The sequence below is a fragment of the Astyanax mexicanus genome, chromosome 15, assembly GCF_023375975.1.
Source record: "Astyanax mexicanus isolate ESR-SI-001 chromosome 15, AstMex3_surface, whole genome shotgun sequence".
NCBI lineage: Eukaryota > Metazoa > Chordata > Actinopteri > Characiformes > Acestrorhamphidae > Astyanax > Astyanax mexicanus.
In genome coordinates, this window is record NC_064422.1 from 33,908,915 (window position 1) to 33,931,895 (window position 22,981).

The 22,981-nt window shown below is 36.5% G+C and overlaps 1 protein-coding gene across 1 annotated transcript in view; it reads left to right on the forward strand.

Annotated features, from left to right (window-relative positions):
• Nucleotides 1-22,981, forward strand: part of ankfn1 (ankyrin repeat and fibronectin type III domain containing 1) — a 112,759-nt gene that overhangs the window by 2,505 nt on the left and 87,273 nt on the right. The window contains exons 3-5 of the mRNA XM_022669036.2: nucleotides 1,737-1,883; nucleotides 5,686-5,924; nucleotides 19,810-20,039. Of these exons, the coding sequence (XP_022524757.2) occupies nucleotides 1,737-1,883; nucleotides 5,686-5,924; nucleotides 19,810-20,039 (616 nt within the window). The remainder of the gene's footprint in view (nucleotides 1-1,736; nucleotides 1,884-5,685; nucleotides 5,925-19,809; nucleotides 20,040-22,981) is intronic.

A 22,981-nucleotide genomic window follows, 5' to 3' on the forward strand; every position in this document is an offset into this window, starting at 1 on the left:
CCTCATCATTGCAATGTGTGCATGCTAAGTAGTTACACAGTGTAACATGCACAATATGGAAATTAACCATACACTTGCTGCATCATGCTTGATATAAATAAAAAAAATGCACTATTCTCATTGGTCGTGACATACTGTATGTACCATAGGCAGATTATATTTTATTTTACTCCAATCTTTAATACACCAAGGATATTAATAAGATCATGACATCATTGCCATCATCTGGAGAAATGTGGTAAAAAAAAATCCTGTAATTTTTAATGTTGTAAAATATATCACAAATATTGTAAAGCTTTTTTTACAATATTATACAGAAAATATGACTTGGTTTACAAATGCCATGGTTAAAGATGACACATTTCTTATGTTTACTTTTGCATTTGTTATAATTGTTCATATAGTTTTAGTATAGCATAATCGGGAATATTTCATTTGTGTCAATTTTTCTATGCCCCAGATTTTAGATCTGTGATATTCTCGGGTGAGCATTGCTCTGTTGACTAGTCCAATATGGATCGTTATCATCATCTTCTTTTCATTTTCAGGCTTTTTTTTTAGAGATGGTGTGATGATTGCTTTCAGAATTGGCTGGTATTTAATTGAATCCATTCTTCTTGGTTGCAACACAAGTCCCAGTCATGATTCACTTCCATGCTTAACAGTCAGAGCTCACTGTGGCCAGAAAGTTATATTTAACTTTATCAGTCCACTGTAATCATTTCCAAAATGCATCAGATGTTGAAAAACGTGACACTGAACTTTTAAATGGGGTGCAGAAAAGGCTTTCTTCTAATGAAGATGCTTGTGGTGGTCTCTTGCACTCAAACAGGGAGTTTTATTTGCCTTTCTAGTGAACCTACAAGCAGTTCAGTGAATGTGTCTTGGTTTGCCTGACCTCGGCTTGACCTCCACCATTTCTGTTAATTGCCATTTCCTGTTTACATTGTGAAAAGGGGAAATTGTTAACTTTCTGCAGTATGTTTCTGATGGCTGCGAAGTAGCCATAACAAGTTAAGTTTTGAGACAGTGGTTAAAGTTATTTAAGAGCTTAAACCTTGTTGAGGTCCTAATGTTTTGCATTCCAGTCAAAAATGTAGAAGACAATTGAAAAGAAGTGGTTCATCTTTAAGTTGGCAAAGTTAAAGTCATAGGACAGGAACTAGTATTGTCTTTCATGCCTTTTTATCATGTCCCTTAGAAGCTAAAGACACAGCACTGACCAGCAGGATATTTGTGTTGGGCCTCCTGCACTGAATGTAAATGTGTTTTTTGTTTGAGTTGCTTGTTTGTTCACACAGACAGGTCTAGCTAGACATCGCTGGTCACAATCATTACCACCCACTGCAATGCACTACTGTGGATAAATGTTAAATGTCCACACAAATTTGGAAATGGGAAAAACCCATCCGTCTGTTAGGTGTTAAGCTTCACTCAAAAGATGACAACTAAAAACTTATACAGCTGTGGCCATTGCCAAGCTGTCCCCCGAGGTAACACTTCTTGATAAATTTACATATATATCCCATGACTTTTGGCATGCCAGTATATAACTTCTTACGTAAAGATTTATAATAACATAAATTTTGACCAGAAGTGTGTATTCAGCCATTTGTTTGCCATTATATAAGTATATTTGTTGGACCACTCACTGAAGCATATCTTTTATTATCATCTACGTGTTAATTAGAGGTACAATATTCTCTTTTGTATTCTCTTATCTGTGTGCTTTGCAGTGTATTGGAGATGCTGAGCTACTCAAAGTTCATGGATCTGGAGACATGGCTCTGTATGCCCTCAACGCTGCTACCCAGGACCTTGGAGTCCACATGCTCGGCCTCACCTCTGTCCAGCAGTAGTGACTCTGCAGACACTGACACTGGGTAAGCCGATACACAGAATATGGTAATAAGATGTTTTTTTGCATATATTGTGTTAGGACTGAATGTTAACATCTAGTACAGAATTTTTCTTCTTTATTTATTTTTAAGATGTACTTTATCATTTCAGTTTTATACATGTTTTCCATTCACTCTCTGACCTGTGTGGAAATACTCTGTCATTCTGAATTCATGGTCATTGAATTTGTTGTGTTTACAGCCCAAATACAAAAAGCCATGGTTTATTTCAGATTTTGGTGCATCCCTTGAAGGTGCTGCTGTTGATGTAATAACATATTTGTCCACTAGATGGCATCATTGAAGCATTTTTTTTACTATATTTAATTCCCTTTTGTTCATCATTACTGGAGAAAATATTTTATACATATAAATAATATTTAATGGGTTTGTGTTTTTAATGTGGGTAGTTTTGCAATGAAACTGTTATTCCGTGACCACAATATGTAGTAATTGCAAGTTTAGACCTGACATAGACAGTCTTAGGAGAATTTTTGCTATCCAAAAGTTCGTTGTGATACATGTTTATATCTTATTGGGTTTAAAGCTTGATCTTTTTAACCTACTCGTTTATCTCTGGAATAAAATAAGAGACCACTTAAAAATATTATGTGTTTCTTTGATTTGACCAAATTGAAAACCTCTGGAATATAATCAAGAGGAAGATGGATGATCACAAACCATCAAACCAAACTGAACTGCTTGAATTTTTGCACCAGGAGTGGCATAAAGTTGTCCAAAAGCAGTGTGTAAGACTGGTGGAGGAGAACATGCCAAGATGAATGAAAACTGTGATTAAAAACCAGAATTATTCCACCAAATATTGATTTCTGAACTCTTAAAACGTAATGAATATGAACTTGTTTTCTTTGCAATATTTTAGGTCTGAAAGCTCTCCATCTTTTTTTTTGTTAGTTCAGCCATTTCTCATTTTTTGCAAATAAGTGCTCTATATGACAATATTTTTATTTGGAATTTGGTAGAAATTTTGTCAGTAGTTTATAGAATAAAACAACAATGTTCATTTCACTCAAACATAAACCTATCAAAATCAGAGAAACTGATTCAGAAACTAAAGTGGTTTCCTATTTTTTTTCAGAGCTGTATACACGTACAGGATACTTATTGTTGCTATGTTATTTCACAATCAAGATGTTTAAGATACTTGTTCTCTGATTGTGAGAATTCTATTATGAACATTTTTGCGTAGTGTTTTTATAGCTCCAAGCCTGTCTGTCTTATTCACTGAAGAACTATGTGCTCCATTACAAACAGAAAACTACTAATGAATTCAAGGTGGCTTGGTGGTGTGTGTCACACAGCTTCAGAGGACTGAGTTGTGGGTTCAAGCACTGCTTTAGTCACTGTCTGTGAGGAGTTTGATGTGTTCTTTTCATGTCTGCACAGGTTTCCTCTGTGTGCACTGTTAAGTATAAGATCCTTGAGGAGTTAAATTTGAATATGTGGAGGAATCTCTTAAGGTGCTTTGAAAAGTCTTCAAGAAATGGTATTTAGAAGAAAAATGTTTCCTCAAGGTTTCTTAAAGCTGCATTAGATCTCCACAGTTTCAAATTGAAGAACCCCTACACTGCAAAAAACTAAACCTTTGCCAGTAAAATGATCTTATTATGAATAAGTCATATTATTGTCTTGATAAGCTTTGTGCGTGTAAGATAATTTAGCTTATCATGCAGTTTAAATTTAAAATTAGCAAAAAGTTGCTCTAAACAGATTGTCTGAAAATATGCTTGTCTCACCGGCCAAATGTACTCGTAGATGAAAAAATTAAGCATATTATTTCAGGCTAAAATAACTTAATCTCTGCTAACTTTAACCTTGTTTTTATACATTACATAAAGCCTGTATTAATTTGAGAACTTGTCTCCAATCTAATAAACTAACCACATATTTGACAGTATTCCTTAAAATCAGCACTCCACAGGGCTGTCGTTGTGTTATTAAGGCAAATTAATGTTAATCTCATTGATTTGTTATAAGTTAAATTTACCTGGTCTCAGCTCCACCCCTCCATTCCAGGTGTCTTCGGCCGAGATGATGAAGCATTAAAACGTGCTGTTGTGAGAGGCAAGGACCACACTGCACCAAATACATGTCACTGAGTTGTTCTTGCTGTCAAGCCTAAAATGTTTGCGTACTGTTGCCCTTTTTTCTCGTAGTTTCGGTCTTTTTCTCTCGCTGCTTCCATATTCCACCTTTATATAAAACTAAAAACCTCCGCCTTTTTCTCCTCCTTCTTTCTGTGCATGGGTGACGTAACGCTAAGCGTGTTGTGTCACATTAAAAGAAGTCTGTGTGAAATACTGCACTCTGAAGTTTAAAATTAAATAAACGATTTCTCGAGGCACAGAAAATTACTCTATCAATTACAGAATTGTAAAATCATTGTCATGGTGGGCAACGTATCATGATAATTTTGTATCGCAAACTTTCGTGTGATTCCCACCCCTAATAGAATAATAATAAGGTTAAATAAAGCCTGAGAACTGATGCCCTATTCATAGTTCTAGGTGGCCACTGCTAAGCTGTAGCTGTTTATATATATATTAAAAAAAGCAAATATGAAAGCCTGTGCTACCCTGTAGGCGTTATTACATCTTTTTATGGAAACAAAAGCATACGCTGGAAACTTCTCATATCTCACATCAACTCATCAGGACCCAACTCCCCCAGCATCAGATACACGCAACACTTGACTCTTGATTGACTGACGTGGCTTTTGTGTGTTCTCTGTTGGCACACTTCAGCTGCAGGTGGAATTCAATATTTATGATGGACGTTGTACACTAGAGAGCTCTAAAGCTGCCTTTCACCAGGGGCCTCTTTACCACCTTGTGTGACAGCCCTGCTGTTTTAACTATGAGTGCTGGAGCCCTGGGCAATACCCTGACCCCCCATACAGATGGTGAATGGAAGGTTAACCCACGTCACTGATAGGCAGCAGGATTGCGGAAAACCTGGATGAAAACTGAAGTAGTTTTAATTGTGGAGAAGGAAGGTGACACTATGTTTACTGTGGAGCGTCTGGTAGAGTTTTTATTCAGAAGAAGAAAGACAAAGACCTACAAGAGAGGATCATGGAAAAGCCAAAGCTATACACTTCAAAATGACAGGTACAGGCTAAAGAGTTAAAGGGTTGTAGAAAATTTTTAATTATTATATTGCTATTAACATTGATAATAATGTGGGAGTTGTAATGTGTCTGACAGAATTGATGCACTTTGGTTTAACCTTAGTACAAGAGGCAAGAATTGGAATCCTAATTTGGTGTAATCTTTTTAAAGCATGTATTCTTTTTTGACAATACCGTTATAGAAATGCTACATTTGTGGTAGCGTGTGGATGCTCTGGGAACAATAATGTCTGTTGTTGTCATTTATCACATTATTTCAAATCTGACTTTAAAATATTAACTGAAATTGATTTTTGTTTATTTTGTGAAGCACAAACAAACTGCTTTTGATGTTTTAGAAAAATTGTTTTAGGGAAAACGGTGTTGTCTAAAAAAGTCATTTTCTTAAATTATTTAAATGGATAATTATGTTCAGTATGTATTATTAACTGTCTGACTTTTATTTCAACATCTAACACACTTTTTCTCTGCCTGTCTTGTTTCACAGTTATAATTTCTATCTTGGCATTGCAGTAGTAGTCATTTCAGGACAGATTTTCTGTATTTCTATCATACAAAATATGTAACTTCAGTATGTGACAGACAGTAATAACAGCAGAATGTTCAAAATCATTTAAAACTAAATCTCTTCAACAGGCTCCTCGAGAGGGACTCCTCTCCTCCCTTTTCAAACCATTCCCGGGAGAGGCAGAACCGTCTTTTGCCACCTTCCCCCATCCTGCCTGTGTCTGTCCCCCCTCCGTCCCCTGTGGCTTTGCGGACCACCTCCACACCGGTTCTCAACCCCAGCAGGGACTCCTGTCAGGGTGGTGTGAGTCACAGGAAGCGGCGACGCCTGGCTGCCAGCCCCGGAGGACTGCACTGGAATGCATCAGGTATGCTAGTTTTAAACCAGGCATGCATTCATATTAGAGCTTATATTGGGCCCCAAAAAATCCACGTTCTGTCCAAGCCCATCCCGACCCGACCCATAATTTATAGCCTGTCATTTTTAAAGTAAGTAGAGCGTTAAAACTGAGCTTTTAGCTACAATTCTGAATTTGTGTGACTGAAATCTGTTCAGAATGTTGTTACTGAACAATGCAACACATAAGAAGCATAGGTCTATTATTTACAAAAAAATCCTGTTCATTAAGAATGCCTGCATGTGTGATTTGTTACTTTGCTATATTGTGATTATCACATTACACCTTATATAACATATAAACAGCATTCAAAATGTAGACCTATGTCACAGACCATTTTTTAAGCCCGACAGGGTCCAAAGAAAGTGCTGGGAAATCTCAGCCTGGGTTCGGGTTGGGCGTCGGGTCAGGCTTGATTAGAGACTCTAAACTCTTAATTTATATAAAATATACCTTTCCCAATCTGCCTCATTTTTGATTGCTTTAACCAGTTGATTTAAAGTGGTGCTTGTGAACTTTCTATATTTCTGCATAAATTTGACTTAAAACTCAGATTTTCTTTCTTTTCTTGTCTTAAAAGTAGATCAGAATGACCAAATCAAACTAACTAGATTTCTGATATTGGAGTAAAAGACAGGATAAATAAGAAGTTATATCAGGCTTTCTAGGCTCAGCTAACTAAGGCTTAATTCACACAAGTTTAAAAGACAGCAAATGGTCATCACGTTTTTTAAATTGTTTTTCTAGTATTTTCCACTATGTACAATTAGTAGACTTGGTTATCCAGGTTTGCTTGCTCTCCCTTTTAATCAATCACAGCATATCTGTACACTATCGTGGATATGTTGTTTTTTTCTCACCTGTTTTCAGAGTGACAGCGCTAATCAGTGAGCTCCCATATCACTGCCATTCTGTGGGCATCCTAAATGCACATGAATAAATGCCATGGACTAGATAGACACTTTTATGGTATTAATTATTGTATGGTATTTCTATTAAACTGCTTGAGCTGTTCTGGAGTTTGCACTAAAATTGTTGACTAGAATCGTAATGCAGTCTGAGAATATCCAATGGAAAAAAAATTAAACAGGTAGCTTTTTAAAATAAGGCTGCACAATATATTGTTTCAGCATTATCCTTGCAATCTGTGCATGAAGCATTTACTCATTAGGCTTTTGCTGCTTGATACTAAAGGAAAGTTCACACAATTTTATTCCCCATGAAAAAAATCCTTCCACAGACAGATTATATCTGCCCAGTACAGTTTTAATTTTACTTTTTGTTTGAATACACAGAGTGTTGGCATGTTGGATCATTAACTTGTAGGAAAATCAGTTCAAATCAAAAAGCTCATGTTTTTTTGGTTTATAATATCACTTATAATTGGCAAACAATTGATGTGAAGATTCATTCAGATCAGAAATATGTAGATAGATGCAGAAAACAGAGAAAAGATAACCTGTATAAGCCCTTTTGATCAAGAATGAAGTCTATTTGTACACTGTGGTGTGTACTAAGAGCTTTATTACAGCATGGTGGAAACCAGTCCAAGAAAGCATGCTGTTATACTCCCAGTGAGCAGAGGTGGCCCTGTCATTAGTGCCTTTGTTGGACATGGAAATGGCTCCTAATTGCAGGTTGCACTTGTGGCAGCCACCTGCAGGCATTGTTCATTAGTGCTGTAACAATTGCTGTGTCAAAGCATACGGATGGTCTAATGAACAATTCATTTGTCATGAAACTGTCAACTAACACAACAACCGCTGGTGCCGTCAGACTGGGAGCTAATAGGTCCCTTCCACCCCCACCCACCCACCTTCAGCAGGGAGAGCTATTATCAATCTCATTATGGGTGGTGCACAGAAGCAGGAAGCTCCTTTCTCCACCATAAACAATGCAGACTGTGCCTGCCTGAGGGCAGCACATGTTGCCAAGGAGGCTCCGCATAACGTGTTTAAATGCATGTACTCTACCTGTTTGAAAGTCTGTAACATTATGACCACGTCCTTGTTTCTACACCATCCATTTTACAACTCTACTGACTGTATAGGAGCATTTCTATAGTTCTACAGTATAATTACAGGCTGAAGTCCTTTTGTTTCTCTGCATACTTTATTATCCTCCTTTCACTCTGCTGCTTAATGGTCAGGACCCCACAGGACCACCACATAGCAGCTATTATTTAGGGGGGGGTGGGGGGGTGGGGGGGGGGTGATGTTAGTGTGTGTTGCGTTGGTACGATTGAGTGGATCAAATACAGCAGTGCTGCTGGACTTTTTAAACACTGTTTCCACTCACTGCTCACTCTATTAGACACTCCTACCTATCTGATTCACTTTGTAGATTTAATGTCAGAGACAGAAGCTCTGAATCTGTTGCTGCACAGTTTGTGTTGGTCATCCTCTAGTAGAATGCTGCCCTCATGGCATTCAGTCTAATTGGTGGACTATTTTCAGTATTATTTATTCAGTACTATTTACGTTCCTAAGTATTGAAGTTTCCTTAAGTTAGCCCTTAAGTGTTGCATGAAATCCCTTAACAGTTTATTCCCTTAGAATTATTTAAGAGACCCAGAACCTCTCCTTAACTCCTTAAAAACTTAAAACGTGGATGAGTTTTTTTAAGGTTTTATGTTTATTCATTTGTTAGGCAGGAGTGCCACAAATATGTTCAATTCTGTTAAGAAATGGGAATAAACTAAACATAAAGTAGGATAAATGTCACTGTTTATACATTCACATCTGAGTGAGTTAAGGTGCTTCTTTTTACTCACTTTTAAAAAGGCTTCAAAAGTCACTAAATCTAGCTAAAGATTAAATTACTAAATTACTAAATTAGCAACACTTGCTCTATAACATTGTTGTTCAGTGAGTTCAGTTATTTGTTTTTCATAAGTCATTGTCATGGTTATAGGGAAATGTCACTGCTGTAAAACCTCAGTCACTGTAGTAAATTCCTCACCGTTTCCCCTTAGTTAAAGCTCCACTAGGTAGGATTGAGATTTTGTGCTTGTGGGCTCCCCCTACAGTTGTAGAGTGTAATAAATGTTTCAGGCTGATTAGTTTCTCTTTCTCGTTTTCTGGCTTTCACAGACATATTCGGTCTCTTTCCAGCTTCTGCCAGAGTGTCTGTATGTTAGTTTCTAAAGAATGAACCAGTAGTCCTTGTAGAACTGTTAGAACTAAAGGTCGGAAAGCAGGTCGCAGTTCTCACGAGCGTTGGTCGCAGCCGCCTCGGAAAACTTACAGAGTCTGGTTTGAGCTCAGAGGAGCTCCGGCACAGACACGAGAGCAACACTATTCCTCCTATTACACCTCAGCGGAGCGCTGCAGTGAGTTTCAAGCTGTAATTTTACTTCTTTAAAAAGATAAAAAATGAAGGAAATCCTACCCTAGTGCTGCTTTAAGTGAATCGTCTGACGGACTTTACTCAACACACTCAAGCGATCTCGGGGAACTTGAGGGTAAACCTTAAGGTGTATTAAGGTGCAATTGGGCACTGACCATTAAAGAACTGGGTAAAATGAAGATTATAACATATGCATAGAAACAGAAGGACTTCAGTTTGTATAGAGCTGCAAAGCGCTCCTATATAAGTAGTGAAGCTGAAAAAATTATAATGGGTGGGTGTATTAACTTGATTTATGCTAATGACAAGACAAGGATAAGTAGTGAACACACTAAGAAAAGTAAGTACGGATTTGTACTTAAAAGAGTACAAAGCTTGTCGCTGGGGCTGTACCTTATATTGAGGTACAAAAAAGTACCTTTCAGTGAAAGTCCTTTTTTGTACCCATGGTTTTTGTGCCAATAAAGATGATAAAGATTATAAACATTATCATCAACTAAATATGGCTCAAAAATTTGATGATCCAAATTTTTCTGGCTTTCAAATGAAAAATGTGCAATTAAAATATTTATTGTTAATTAGTACAGTGATACAGAATACTGAATGTACCTTTTGTCTGGTTAAATGGTACAAATTTGTACTTATTGGTGTTAGAAATTACTTTGTTCTTCAGCGGGAACAAATCTGACCCTGTAAAGACCAATATGGTACCATTGAGGGTACAATTATGAAGAGTGTACCTTTGAGTACAAAAAAGTACTCATATCGTACCTCTGTTTTTTAGAGTGAATGCAGTCCTGCTATGAAGCATAAACAAAAAAAAACTTTCAGAAAAAGCTTCCCATTATGTACATAATGTTGCTATAATATATTTTTGTAACCTATATCCGTATTCTCCATATTTACTGCCCGGAGCCCCTTCGATAGAGTCTAATGGAGCGGGGAAGTGGTGATAATGTTATTCCATCTGGGCTTTCTGGGAGAGTTTTAACAATAGAGCTCCACAGACATAGTGAAGTCAGCATTACCATCAGAATCAATATTTTATCAAGCAGCCCTGTGGGTATTACGCACTGGCTCTTTCACGAAGCTGTGTTGTGTAATGCTGTAGGTTGGAGTTGAAGTACATCCTCCTCATTAGCTCCAGGTCTGTGGTGTAGTGTTGCGCCTTTACTGTGATACAGTCAGTGTCTGATAACCCCTGCATACAGCCAATAAGCAGCTTAAGCACCAGGAGGAAATGGGGAGCTCATTAGTTTGCAATAAAATTCCTTCATGGACACTTTTATCCAGCTACCTGTGCGCTCATGCAATTGGTTATTTATTTATTCATTCAATAATGTATGACTTCACATCTTCATAGGACAGCTTTGTGGATTGAAAATATACTGCAAATGCATGCACACAGTTAGCATGATGTCTGTGGAGCCTTTCAAAGCCTTAAAAGTTATTTTATTTGTTTAGCAAAAAGGCCTTAATTTGTTTTCAAATAATTTAAATCCATCTTCTGAAGGTCCTTCAAATACCACAGGAAGTAAATACAGTTTCGGTTTTATTTTTACACATTGCATTTCATATACAAGTTAGAATACTGATTTAGTGGCAGACTTAAGTAAGTAAAACTGTCATTATTTTTGGGTCTGTGGTAGCACTGTTTTTAATGCATTTTCTTCATTTTCTTTACTGTACTGTAGGTATGGGGGAATATAAATTTTATGAAAACCACTTGTAAAACCCCACTTTTGCACTGGACCACTTCCATTGCACCAACCAATTTTATTTTTTTTATTTGTACCAAATTTATATTAATTATTGTAAGTTTGGTTTGGTTGGTGAGGACTGATCCAGATTTAGGCAGCAGGTTGAAAGCCAGGGTACTGACAGATCATTAAACAATTCCCAGCTTGAAATCGGAGCATTAACTCACTTCATTTCACCAATCCTCAGTGCAGAAAGCCAATTATTTCCAGTGATGACTGTGTAACATTGTGGAAGGTGTAATAAGCAGAAATGTAAGCTTATTGCTTCCAAGAGCTCAAACACTGACTGTCTGAATTAAACAAATTGTAAGATAATAGTTTAATGTTCAAATGTGAATATCACAGATTGTTTTTTTTTATCATATTATGAACTCTTCAGATGGAATTCCTTCAAATTAGATTTTTTTATGGATTGTAAAAAGTTTTTCTTCCTTTTTTTAGTTTTTTTTTTTTTATTAAAGTTGTGTAGGAACCCCTTGAGGTGCTTTTAAGGAACATTTGCTTCTAAAAATACCTTTTATTGAAGGTTTCTCAAAGCACATTAAGGGGTTCCATTAAATATAAAATTTAATAAACCCTAAAGGTACTGTTAAATATTTTTAATAGTTTAGCTGTGTAATTTATTATTATTTGTTGATTCTCAGTCTCTAATATCTTTAATCTAATATGTGTCTCTTATTAGTCTTACTAAGTGAAACTTGCTTCATGCTCTCTCTTCATGCTCTGTGTCCTGCAGAGGGCACTGTTGCATTTGAGCTTGTGAACAGGAAAGGGTGGACGTGGTGATAAAATTCCTGAATAGATGGTTGAGGAGTTAGAGACTGTACTTTGGTTCTGTCCTCTCCGAACTCTCCTGAATTCCATTTAATAATGTCTGCACAGGAAGTGCTGCTGGGCAGTAGATGACCTGCTGTTCTTTTCTCTGCAAAAAAAAGTCCATTATCATTTCACAGCGTTCAGCCACGATTAATCATGCACCCACGTTCCTGCATCACTTGGAAGGAAACAAAGTAAGACCATTTCATTAATTAGATTTTTTCTTTAAAGGTCTTATTTCATAGTTTTTTCTCTAGTAAGAATGAACGCCCAGTGAGACAATTTCTGATTGGCTAACAGCACTGTGATGCTCTTCCTGTGGGTGGTTGCAAGTCAAGGTAGGCGAGGCCATGGATCCTGATTTCCAGAGGCTTTTCTAGATTCTCTCGTATTTCAGTCAATTTTTCTTTTATTGGCTAATGCAGAAAGTGGAGGTAGAAGAACAGTTTCACATGCAGCATGAATATGCAACGTGAGTGTCCTACTGTACTTTAAAAAAAGCAAGTACTAAATGATTTCTAGCAAAATAACACCTTTAATTTACACATATTTGCTAATCAGGAAGCATTATATTCATACGTTATTAGCAGAAATTAAAAAATAGAAAGATTAAAGAACGGAATGAAACAGGTGATTAAATTTTCCTGATATTTGAAAAAAGTATGATTGTGGTGCTTAATCTGGTATATGACATATATATACACCTAAAGCAAGAATCTAGGCAAGAAAGTAGATTATTTCGCTTTTCACCCTGCAACATTGCACCTGTTGCGTGTAGTGAATGTCATTCAATAATTGTGAACAACCCGCCGACTGGGATGAGTATGTAGTTTAGCCGAAGAACTTGGTTGACTATCATTGACCGTCTGCATTCTGCACAAATTTCCTCTAAATAAATTAATAAATAAACAAGCAAACATTTTTTTCACTTTACTTCCCTATCACAAACTCCTAGAAGATAAAGGTAATGTGATTTCACTGCTATTGCATTTTGTAATGTTTTGAACAGTCCATACAAAAAAAAAAAAAATCAGATTAAAAATACACAATACAAACAAAAGGAACTTATTTGACTGCCTGTGAATAACAACATGACTGAAGGACCCTAAAAACAAATGATTAGGACTGATTAACAACATAAAGCGAAAAAAACAGAAGTAGAATCTAGCTCTAATTTTCTATGTAAGTTATCTAGATAATGAATAACTCTGATGAATATTGGTACTGGCCTTGCGAAAACAGTATTTTTAGACCATTAAGACCATGTGTAGAACATCAGCATGTGTCCTTTAGCTGACTATCAGGGACATGCCATTAAACCCATGCTGCCCTTTTGTCACTGTATGCAGCGATCTGTCCTTGTGTTGCCAGATATTGAACTCACGAATCAGTATTCACTCATAATGCAATTTGTATTCATTTTCTACTATCTGAAAGTATCACATTTTAAAACATAATGTGCAGTTTCACAGTCATGCTTTTTATTATGCTTGACATCAGAAAAAAAAAACAGTAGTTGGTGCTTATGTATAAGTTAAAATAAAGCAAAGTCTGTCAGGAATTAGGTTTTATGTACATATTTGAATTAATCTATATCTAAATTTATATATTGCCATTTCCCTTTTTTATATATCTACAGTTATTAAAACTAAAAATCAATGCAAGCTAGCAGCTAATAAATAAATGCTCTTTCAGCCCACTATATAATGACTACTGGTGGCAGTCGATTTTAATTGGATTAATCACACTGGATCAGTGGTGGAGTTGGAGATGGGAGGGGGTGGTGATCATACAACACCTTTTTCTTACACCCACTTTTGTCACTGATGGTGACTGCCCTTATTGCTGAATTCAATCAAATCCTTGTAGTATTTTTTCTGAATCGAATAGAACATCTTCTTTGAACAGCAGAGATTGTTACTCTAACAAAAGCGCTCTTTTTTAAAAACTAATAATTTCTTAAGAACCAATAAAAAAACAGGTGCCCCAATACTTTTTTCATTTTGTTGATGACCAATGTGTTCAAGTTAGTAATTAGTAACTAAAACTTGACAAAAAATGAACACATAGAGTGTCCCTTAAACTGTGTCAAAAATAGATTAATATAACTTCTCCAAAATCACCTAAAATAAGTTATTTTTCCATTGGTGTCCATTGAAAATTTCTCTCTCCTGCCCACAATTGCCATGCTGGTGCATCCATACTAATTAGGGAATTACAGGAAGCAGGCAGCTGACAGCAGCTGCCAAAATGTTTATCTTGCCAGATTGCTCAGAACATTTAGGGATATCCTTTGGTCTCTCATTGCACATAATAATCAAATGTAGTACTTAATATCCCGACACTGTGGTATGGAGTATCAGTCATACTTTCATACACATTTTTACAGTGCTCTCATTCGTTTACTTGTGTGCTTTTAGTTCTTTTTCATATGTGCTGTTCAGCCAGGGGAAGTAATGATGGTTCTTCTAAACCTCCCAACAGTATGCACATTATCAGGCAATTTGAGGGCTGCGAGCGCTTACTCTGTCTGGCTGGTCATATTATCTGAAAAACCCTGCGGTGTAAACTAGAAGAGCTCTCTTAATGGCTCACTCAGTAGGAGGATGTGATCAGATGTTATGTCACTCCTGGCTGTAATACATGCTCATTGCTAGTTGGAGGGACTTTTGTGAAGCCACTTCCTTTGTACCATCATTGTGGTGGGTATGATGTTAAAGATGATGGTGGTGAAGATGATGATTCTTATAAAAGTGAAGCCTATGCTGTGGATACAGAGCCCACAGCTTATTAGCAATATGTGTGCTTCATTAAATCTTTCTTTTAGCTTTGACTGAATTTTATTGGGACCATTTTAAATTGCAGTTTTTGACATCTACTTATATGCAGACAGTTTACAACTAAATAAGGCTACCTCATAGCATTGGCAAAGGAGTATATAATATAGATTGGCTGATTTTTAGGCAAAATATACAATCAGACATTATTTCTCTATTATTTAATTTGATTGTGAGAGCCGAGGAGATCGTTTTTGAAAGTTAAGGCAAAAATTAAAGCATCTCTGTGTGAGGTTTATGGAGTGGCAAACTCCCCATAAAGTTGGCAAGCATACACTGTGCCTACATCATTACATTATTATCCTTCATGTAAGCAGCTTAATAATAATGATAAATATAGTGAAAAGTTTGGACACGTGAAATTAATTTTTTTTCTGCATTATAGATTAATATTAAAGTCATCCAAACTATTAAGAAAAACAAATTGAATTGTTAAGTCACAAAAAAGTGTTAAACAAATCAGAATATGTTTTATATTTTAGATTCTTCAAAGTAGCTCAGCTTAGTCAGCTTAGATGACAGCTTTGCACATCTTATCATTTTCTCAGTCAGCTTTTCTCAGTCACTTCAAATGACTTTCAGTTAACAGCTGTGCCTTGGCAAGTAAGAGTTAATTACATTCATTTCTTGCCATACAAAATTGAATAATATGATAGTCTTTTTTAGTAATCTATTCCAAATTATGTCAAGAACTACTTAACTAAAAACAGAAAAACTAAACTGAAGTTGTCCTCAAATGCACACACAGTCACAAAGACAATCAAATGTTATGATGAAACTGGCCCTTATCAGGACCACCCCAGGAAATAAAGACCAAAAATAACAGTTCATAATAATATAATATAATATAATAACATAATAATAGTTCATCAGAGTTACCAGCCCACTATCAACACAAACCACTAACGGTGTAGAGCACATTTAAACACCACCAAATAATACTGAAAGCAGTCAGAAAGGTAAAGGAATCATGATTAAAATAGAATAGATAGAGTTGTTAAGCATTTGGTAAGCAGCATTTTACTGTTGTGTTTACACTCAGAAATCCTCAATTCTGTTCTGCATGGGAATTTAAAGACTTTAACCTATTGTGGTCTTCACATGCTCTTTAAAAAAACAATCCCTACCTTTATGCAATCTATTTATACACATTTCTATTTCTGTATGTATGGAGACCAAGTAATTTCCTCCACATGTGCACATAATTATATGGTTCTTTCAATGCTTTACGTGACTGGCGTTTAATGACCTGCATTTACAGAAAATGGTTGTGATTGTAACTTAACAGCAAATTTGTTTAATTATACAGTGTTTAGTTTTTTTTTTTACTAGTTCTAACCATTTTGGTATAATTTGAAAATTCAAAAATTAATATTGGATTTAATGCATTTTGTCTAAACCACTTTCAATGTTTTAAACAACTAGCCTCCCAAAGACAAGTGGGAAGGGAGGAGGGGCTATTTGCTGGGCACCGATGCTCAAATTACATATGCTTAGAGCTCTGTAGAATCAAAACCTATTTAAACACATATAATATATATATATATATATATATATATATATATATATATATATATATATATATATATATATATATTTTTTTTTTTTTTTTTTTTTGATACAGTTAGTTTGATATGAAAAGTCTGACTACTGCATATGCGCACATTGTGATGACAATGTATTCATATGGTGACAATTTATGAATATATGAATTGTGCTTCCCTAGTTTTTTATATAAACTAAAATATATAGCAGACATAAAACTAAAGATGAAGAAAAATATATCTTCTAAATTCAGTCAGAAATATAAGGATGTGTGCATTTGTTTGATAAAGGTGTTTGTACACCAGTGCTGTGTGATAGATAAATAGAGAGTTGCATGCAGCGAATGCACCCAAGCAGATGGTGTGAGGAGATGTGCGTTTATAATGGGAAAATAATGACCCAGCTCTGCATGCCAGCACTCTGCAGGAATCCCTCTCGTTAGCATCCAGCAAGGCAACTTGATCTGCCACAATGGGACACATGATATGCTTACACCCCCAACTCACACACACACACACACACACTATATCATCACCACTGTCACCATAGCAATCCGCTACTGGAGAGAGGGTAGAAACGTGTTCTTCAAAGTGTGCCTGTGCAGTATCATGAGCCTGTCACATGACTCTGTACTCAGCACTGACTGGCTGAACGGAGGTGTAGATCAGAAGTGAATAAAAAATGATTGCACACAAAGTTTTTGTAAAAACAGAATAATGTCCAGTTATTTTTGCTGTTGAAAAACAATCAGTTGTTTTCCATATAATGTATAATATCACTATATTTCTGTTTTTTTTTCATTGTATGCTTCTGATTAGGCCTGTCATGATGACTGTGTAATTGACTTATTGTACAACAATAGGCATTGCCCATTACATTTGTTTCTGCAACAAGAATGTGAATAAGCCAGAATGTCAACTTTGATAAAAAAAAAAAACAGTGGTTTTATTTTTAATTAATTTATTTATAATAACCTCGATTAACAAGAAAAATTAAATTAATGTAATTACATTATTATTATACTACTACATGGTCATTATATCAGTTGCATAAAATGGTTTTATATCATCGCTCTCCAATAAAAACATGTATTTCCAAAACAGTAACTTTACAAGAAATAGATAAAACCTTCTTAACCTTCAATGGGAGTCAATGTAAAAAGAGTTTATTTTAAGTTTATTTTCAAGGGACACATGCAAATGCGTGCACACACAATTTTTCTAGAGGCTGTAGAAACGTATTGCCAATAGAATAGGTCCTCAGCAGTGCATAAAAATGAATCTTTTGGTACCTAGAAACCTCATAGGCTAGAAGGGATATGAACCCTGCCAGCATTGAGCTGTGGAGCAGTGAAACTACTTTAGGGATGGTTTAAGAAGTTGGATATGAGTTTGAGGGGTGATCATTCAACATTCTTCCCTCACTAACATTCTCAAGGTTGTTGAATGCAGTCAAATCCTCATAGCAATGCTTCATCATCTCTAACATCTCCAACGTTTACAATAGATAGTAAAATTTTCTTTCTAGACAGTTGAAATTGGATTTCTGTCCCAATTTTGTCCATATCTTTCCTGTGTAGTGTCTAGTGTCAGTTTGTCAGGGCTTAATGAGTTACATTGTGCTTTACATTGTACATAATGTACAATGATTTAAATGAGCCAATCAAAATGCTAGGCTTTTACTTCTCGGGCCGCTGCAGTGTGTTAATTGTCAATGCTGTCTCAGAAGACAGGCTCGTTGCCATAACAGCTTTTCTCAAGACGATAACAGATGCCAGGTCCTCATAAAGTTTTAATTGCTGAGCTGATGAGCCACTGTGTTGCTACCAGTGACTCAGTAGCTGAGTAGTTAGTAACAGGGATGAACTTGATCTACTGCGGCCTCACAGCTGACAGCTGGCCTGAATGAATACAGTGAAACAAGACACCTCTGCACCTGAAGATGTACATTGTGTGTGTGTGTTGTATGTGTGTGCTCAAATGCACCGTGATGCGTTGCTTTAGGCACTTTGACACTTATTTTCACTGAAGTACTTAAGCCAATAAGCTGCTCTAATCTTTTAACGTGTTGCAGCTTTTCTCCATGCATTAGATCTCTATTGTTATTTTTGGTGTTTGCACCATTAAGATATAGTTCTGCAATAATGATTTTCTTGGCCTATCGCCTCCGTACTGCATTTCCCTACCCATCACAAATGTAATACGTTTTAGTTTTTAGAATCAATTTTGTCAATTATGTCTAATTATGTCTGATCCCTGCAGCACTATTTTAAACAAAGCAAACTGATAAATAACAATGAGAATATACATCATACAGTTAATTTTAGGGATGCACCGATACTGATACAGATACCAATGCCAACTCAACTGCTCTACTGCCAACTTAACTGCATGTGGACGCCTATAAACTCTGGTATTAATAGCGTTCCATATTGCATAGGTTTTATTTTGGTGAATGCAGTGTTTTGTATCTAAAACAAGACATAATAAGCTTAAATGAACAACATTTACTTGTTGAGCAACTGCAAATTTTGAAAAGTTTATGAAAAAAACAAATCCACAATGCAGTAACATGTGCAAGTAGTGATGCTTAATTGCACACTGCAGACATACTGCTGGCTTTAGCCAAACATCATCTAATGGTGCACATATGTTCAGCACCCCCTTCATACTATATGTGCTCTCTATTACCCATACCAATGCAATGTTAAGTTCCAGTATCAGCTCCAATACCAATGCAACGCTGGGTATTTTTTCAGGATCCTTCTGAATTCTTATCTAATGTAACTTGAAGGGTTACAATAGTAGCTATTACAGTGCATCCAACATTAAGAACAACATTATGCTTATTATTTTTCAGCCTTTGTTACTACAATAAAAATACAAAGGTATTGCATAAAAAAGCTTTCTCTTTTATTCGATTTTAAATTATTAGTGCTTAAATCACCTAATAACCTAAATTATTATTACGGCTTGCCTTTTTTCCCCAAAATGAGCTAACTTTATTTTTTTTTTTTTAAACCAGCCTTACTAATCCCAGTACAACTGCTGACTTCAGAGGGAGAAAAAATCCAAAGTCTCTGATTGGTTCACCAGTCATATTTCAAGTATTAAAATGTAAAAGGCACTGTATGGATTTCTATTAAATATACGTAAATCATTTTCTTTTCTTCTCTGTAAGGCAATATGTGGATGCTGTGTTCAATTCAGTTATTATTATTCTCAGTAGAGTGCTAGTCAGAAGCATGACTTTCTCAAGGATGTAGTGGGAGGCAGTTCATGCTGAATCAGAAGCATTAACAGGAGGTTTGGGAACAATCAGGGCTGAGACAGGAAATGAGATGAGGGCTAGTTTTGATATCTAGTAATAGGCGCTTCCTTAATATTTCACATAAAGGCTTATTCGTTTTGAGATTCAGAAGATGGCAGAATAATTGTATCTGTGTAATGAGATGTTTCCTGTCCTCAGCTTGCCTGGTTCTATGATCAACACCCCCCTCTCCACTGTGGGTATCAGTTGACGACTGAAGTGTCTGTTTTCCTCTCTCAGGGTCAGTGCTGCGTGACTATGAGCGGGGAGAGGTGGCTTGTGTGTCGCAGGTGAAGCGCATCCCCAAACCTGTGGACTCTGAGAGACCCCGCACCGAACTGTGGGGGGACAAAGTGACCCTGAGGAAGACCGTGTCAGTGGACGATACACTCCTGCGGCAGACACCCAGAGAACACCACAGACTGCTCAGCCGGCTGGAGAGAGGAAAGAAGAAACTCAGGAACATCCATGTGAGTAACAGAAACTCTGGCTAAAGTTTCAGACGAGCCTGGCAGAGGCAGACTGTGAGAGTAAAAAAGGAGGTTATTATAGAATTGGGGAATATAATCATATTGTATTGTTAATAATAATAAATTATTTTTGCAGTAAGTTTTTTTTTTCTCAACATAAGGTGGCAGTTTCCCAGACAAGGGTTAAGCCTAGTCCTGGACTACACAACATTATGAAGTGTACGATCAGACTTGATCCCTGTGTAGGAAACTGCTCCAAAATGTCACATCTAAGCATATCTTAGGTATAGACAGCAGTGGCCCTGTTGTGTAAGGTTATACTCAGTTATCAAGTTTGAATATCTTGCAGTAATTTAGGAGTCAAAGAGGAAGAGCTGACAGTATAAAAGAACACTGGCCAAACTATGTATTTTATTATTGTTTAGATAACATAGTTAGTCCAGTTTGATTGAATGAATTGCAGTATATTTGAAAAAAAAAAAACAGTTACTGTACTATAAGCAAATACCAGAATAGGGGTTTTCAAGAATAGGTCACTATTGATGCATTGTGAATTATTATGTATTTTAATATTGTCATATACAGTTTTTACCTTATTGCTCAGACCTACCAACAGTACAAAACTGGCCATGCTTACTTAGATACAATTTGCACAGAATGTGAAGTATTCATTATTAGACAAAAATGTAAATTATCTCATAATATACATTGTCCCAGAAATGTTTTTGCCACTGATGTAATCATAATATAATAGCATACAAATGCAGTTATAACAAAATGGTCAGTATAGAGGTAAGCAAGTATATTCAGGTTATGTCTATATATTGTACAAGAAGTCGATAAAATACATAATGCAACAGGCCTTAAGGTATTATTTCCTTATTTATTTATATATTTATTTTTGGTGGTTGTTACATAAGTGAGATGGTTTGAATGGTTTAAAAAGTAGGTTCAACATTTAGAAATCTGTTTGCAAAAGAAACTTGTACAATATCTGGATGTGTATTTACAGTTTTCTGGGCATAAAGGACCAAAGGGTAATCTGAGCTGGCATAAGCTGTAATGCTTGCTGTTATTTGGGTCAGTCAGCACAGTGCTGAGTGGATACTTCAAGTCAAGTCAATAAAATGGCAGCGCCCTGAAAGCGGCCTGGAGGCAGGTGTTGTAAGGGCAGAGCGTTCCACGAGGTGAGAATTTTGCCCTGGGGAGAGGCTGCACACACATGATGTGACCGTATTTAATTTCTTGCCTGTTTCGTAACAGTAGCACATGTTCTTACCTGTATTATGCTTTCATGGAAGCCTTTCGCTTGGAGTAGCTCTAAGCTTTTTACCTTTGTAGGTGGATATTGATTTCTTTACCTTGGGTGTTTTGATAAGGTTTCCAGTGCTTTGCTCTTGACTTGCATGGCCACCATGGATGTGGAGTTGTATAACAACACAGCTCAGAAAGAGGTGATAGATTTTTTACCCTAAACTCACTGTGTGGTTTGATCATACTTTGCTGTTAAAGTCAGTGCACTCATCTGGCTTCCTACACCAGTGAGTCAGTGCTTTGAGGGCTGCACAGGGTGTTCTTGATGTTCAGAACTTTTGGAGTAGAGTCCTATCTGCATACATTTGCCTTAATATACCTCAGTGAATTTTCTAGGAAAAGCCAGTGCTGTTTATTTTTTTTTATGTAAACTCAAAAGTCAAGAGCAGACTGTGTACGTCTGGCAGCTGCTCTCAATGTATGCATCGAGTTCAATTAAATGATATGAATATTTATCAGGTTGCATCAGTTCACTGAACTGCTATGTCTTTCTTGAGCAACATAATCTAACATGGCTCTGTTTTAAAGTTGAGTTTGTTTGCATAGCTAAAGTGGCTACTCTGTTGGGTGCTATAGTATTCCAGGAGGTTTCCATGCTGTTTGTAGCTGTTTGACATGCTTTTGCTTGGTGATTGTTATAGTATCTCAGGTGGTTGCTGTGGTTTTGCAAACGGTATCTAAGGTGATTGCTACAATGGTACTACGATGTTGCTATAGCATTGCTTTGGTGTGGCTAAATAGTTGCTATAGTATCCCAGGAGCTTGGTATGGTGTTGCTAAGTGGCTCCTAGGTGGTTTCTATGGTGTTGCTTGGTGCTCATTATGATATCCCAGTTAGATGCTATGATGTTTCTAAATTGTTGCTGTGGTATCCTAGGTGGTTCATATGGTTTTGCAAAGTGGTTGCTGTGGTGTTGCCTGGTGGTCAGTATGATATCCCAGGTGATTGCTGTAATGCTGCTAAGTCATTAATAGGTTGTCACTATTAGGGATGCAACTAATTAATGTTTTCAACTAATCAGATGTTCTTTTTCTGATAAGTTGATTAGTCTGTGATCATTTCTGCCATCCCCTCGTTCAGTGCGTCCTATAAGAAAGGCTCCCGTTCCAATTCACTTTTTCAATGCATGGCGCAGTTGCAAATTATTAGTTGACATTGAAATTTGGAGTCACATAATTTTTGTATTTGACTTTGGCAATTATGTTGAGTAATCGTTGCAGCCCTGGTTGCTGTGGTGTTGCTAGGTGATTATTTCTTCCCATGAAAGGTTTCTCATGATGTTTGCTATGGGATTGCCAGGTGATTGCTGTGGTGTTGCTAGTTGGGTTGTTTTGGCTTGCCAGGAGAATCCTGTGGAGTTGTTAGGTGGTTCCTATGGTGCTGCAGCATTTCTGGCAGTTGCCATAATGTTGCTTAATGATTGACAGGGTGTTGCTAGGTGGTTGCTAAATTGTTGCTGTTGTGTTTTTTTTTTTCATATTTTGCCCACATTCATCCTTTTTTTCTACATGGAAATTATGCATCTAATCTAAAGCATACCTAAAAAAAGCAGTGTGCAACCATTATAATAACAATATTCACAATAATATCAAAGGACAGTCAAGACAACAATATAACCCTCAGTCAT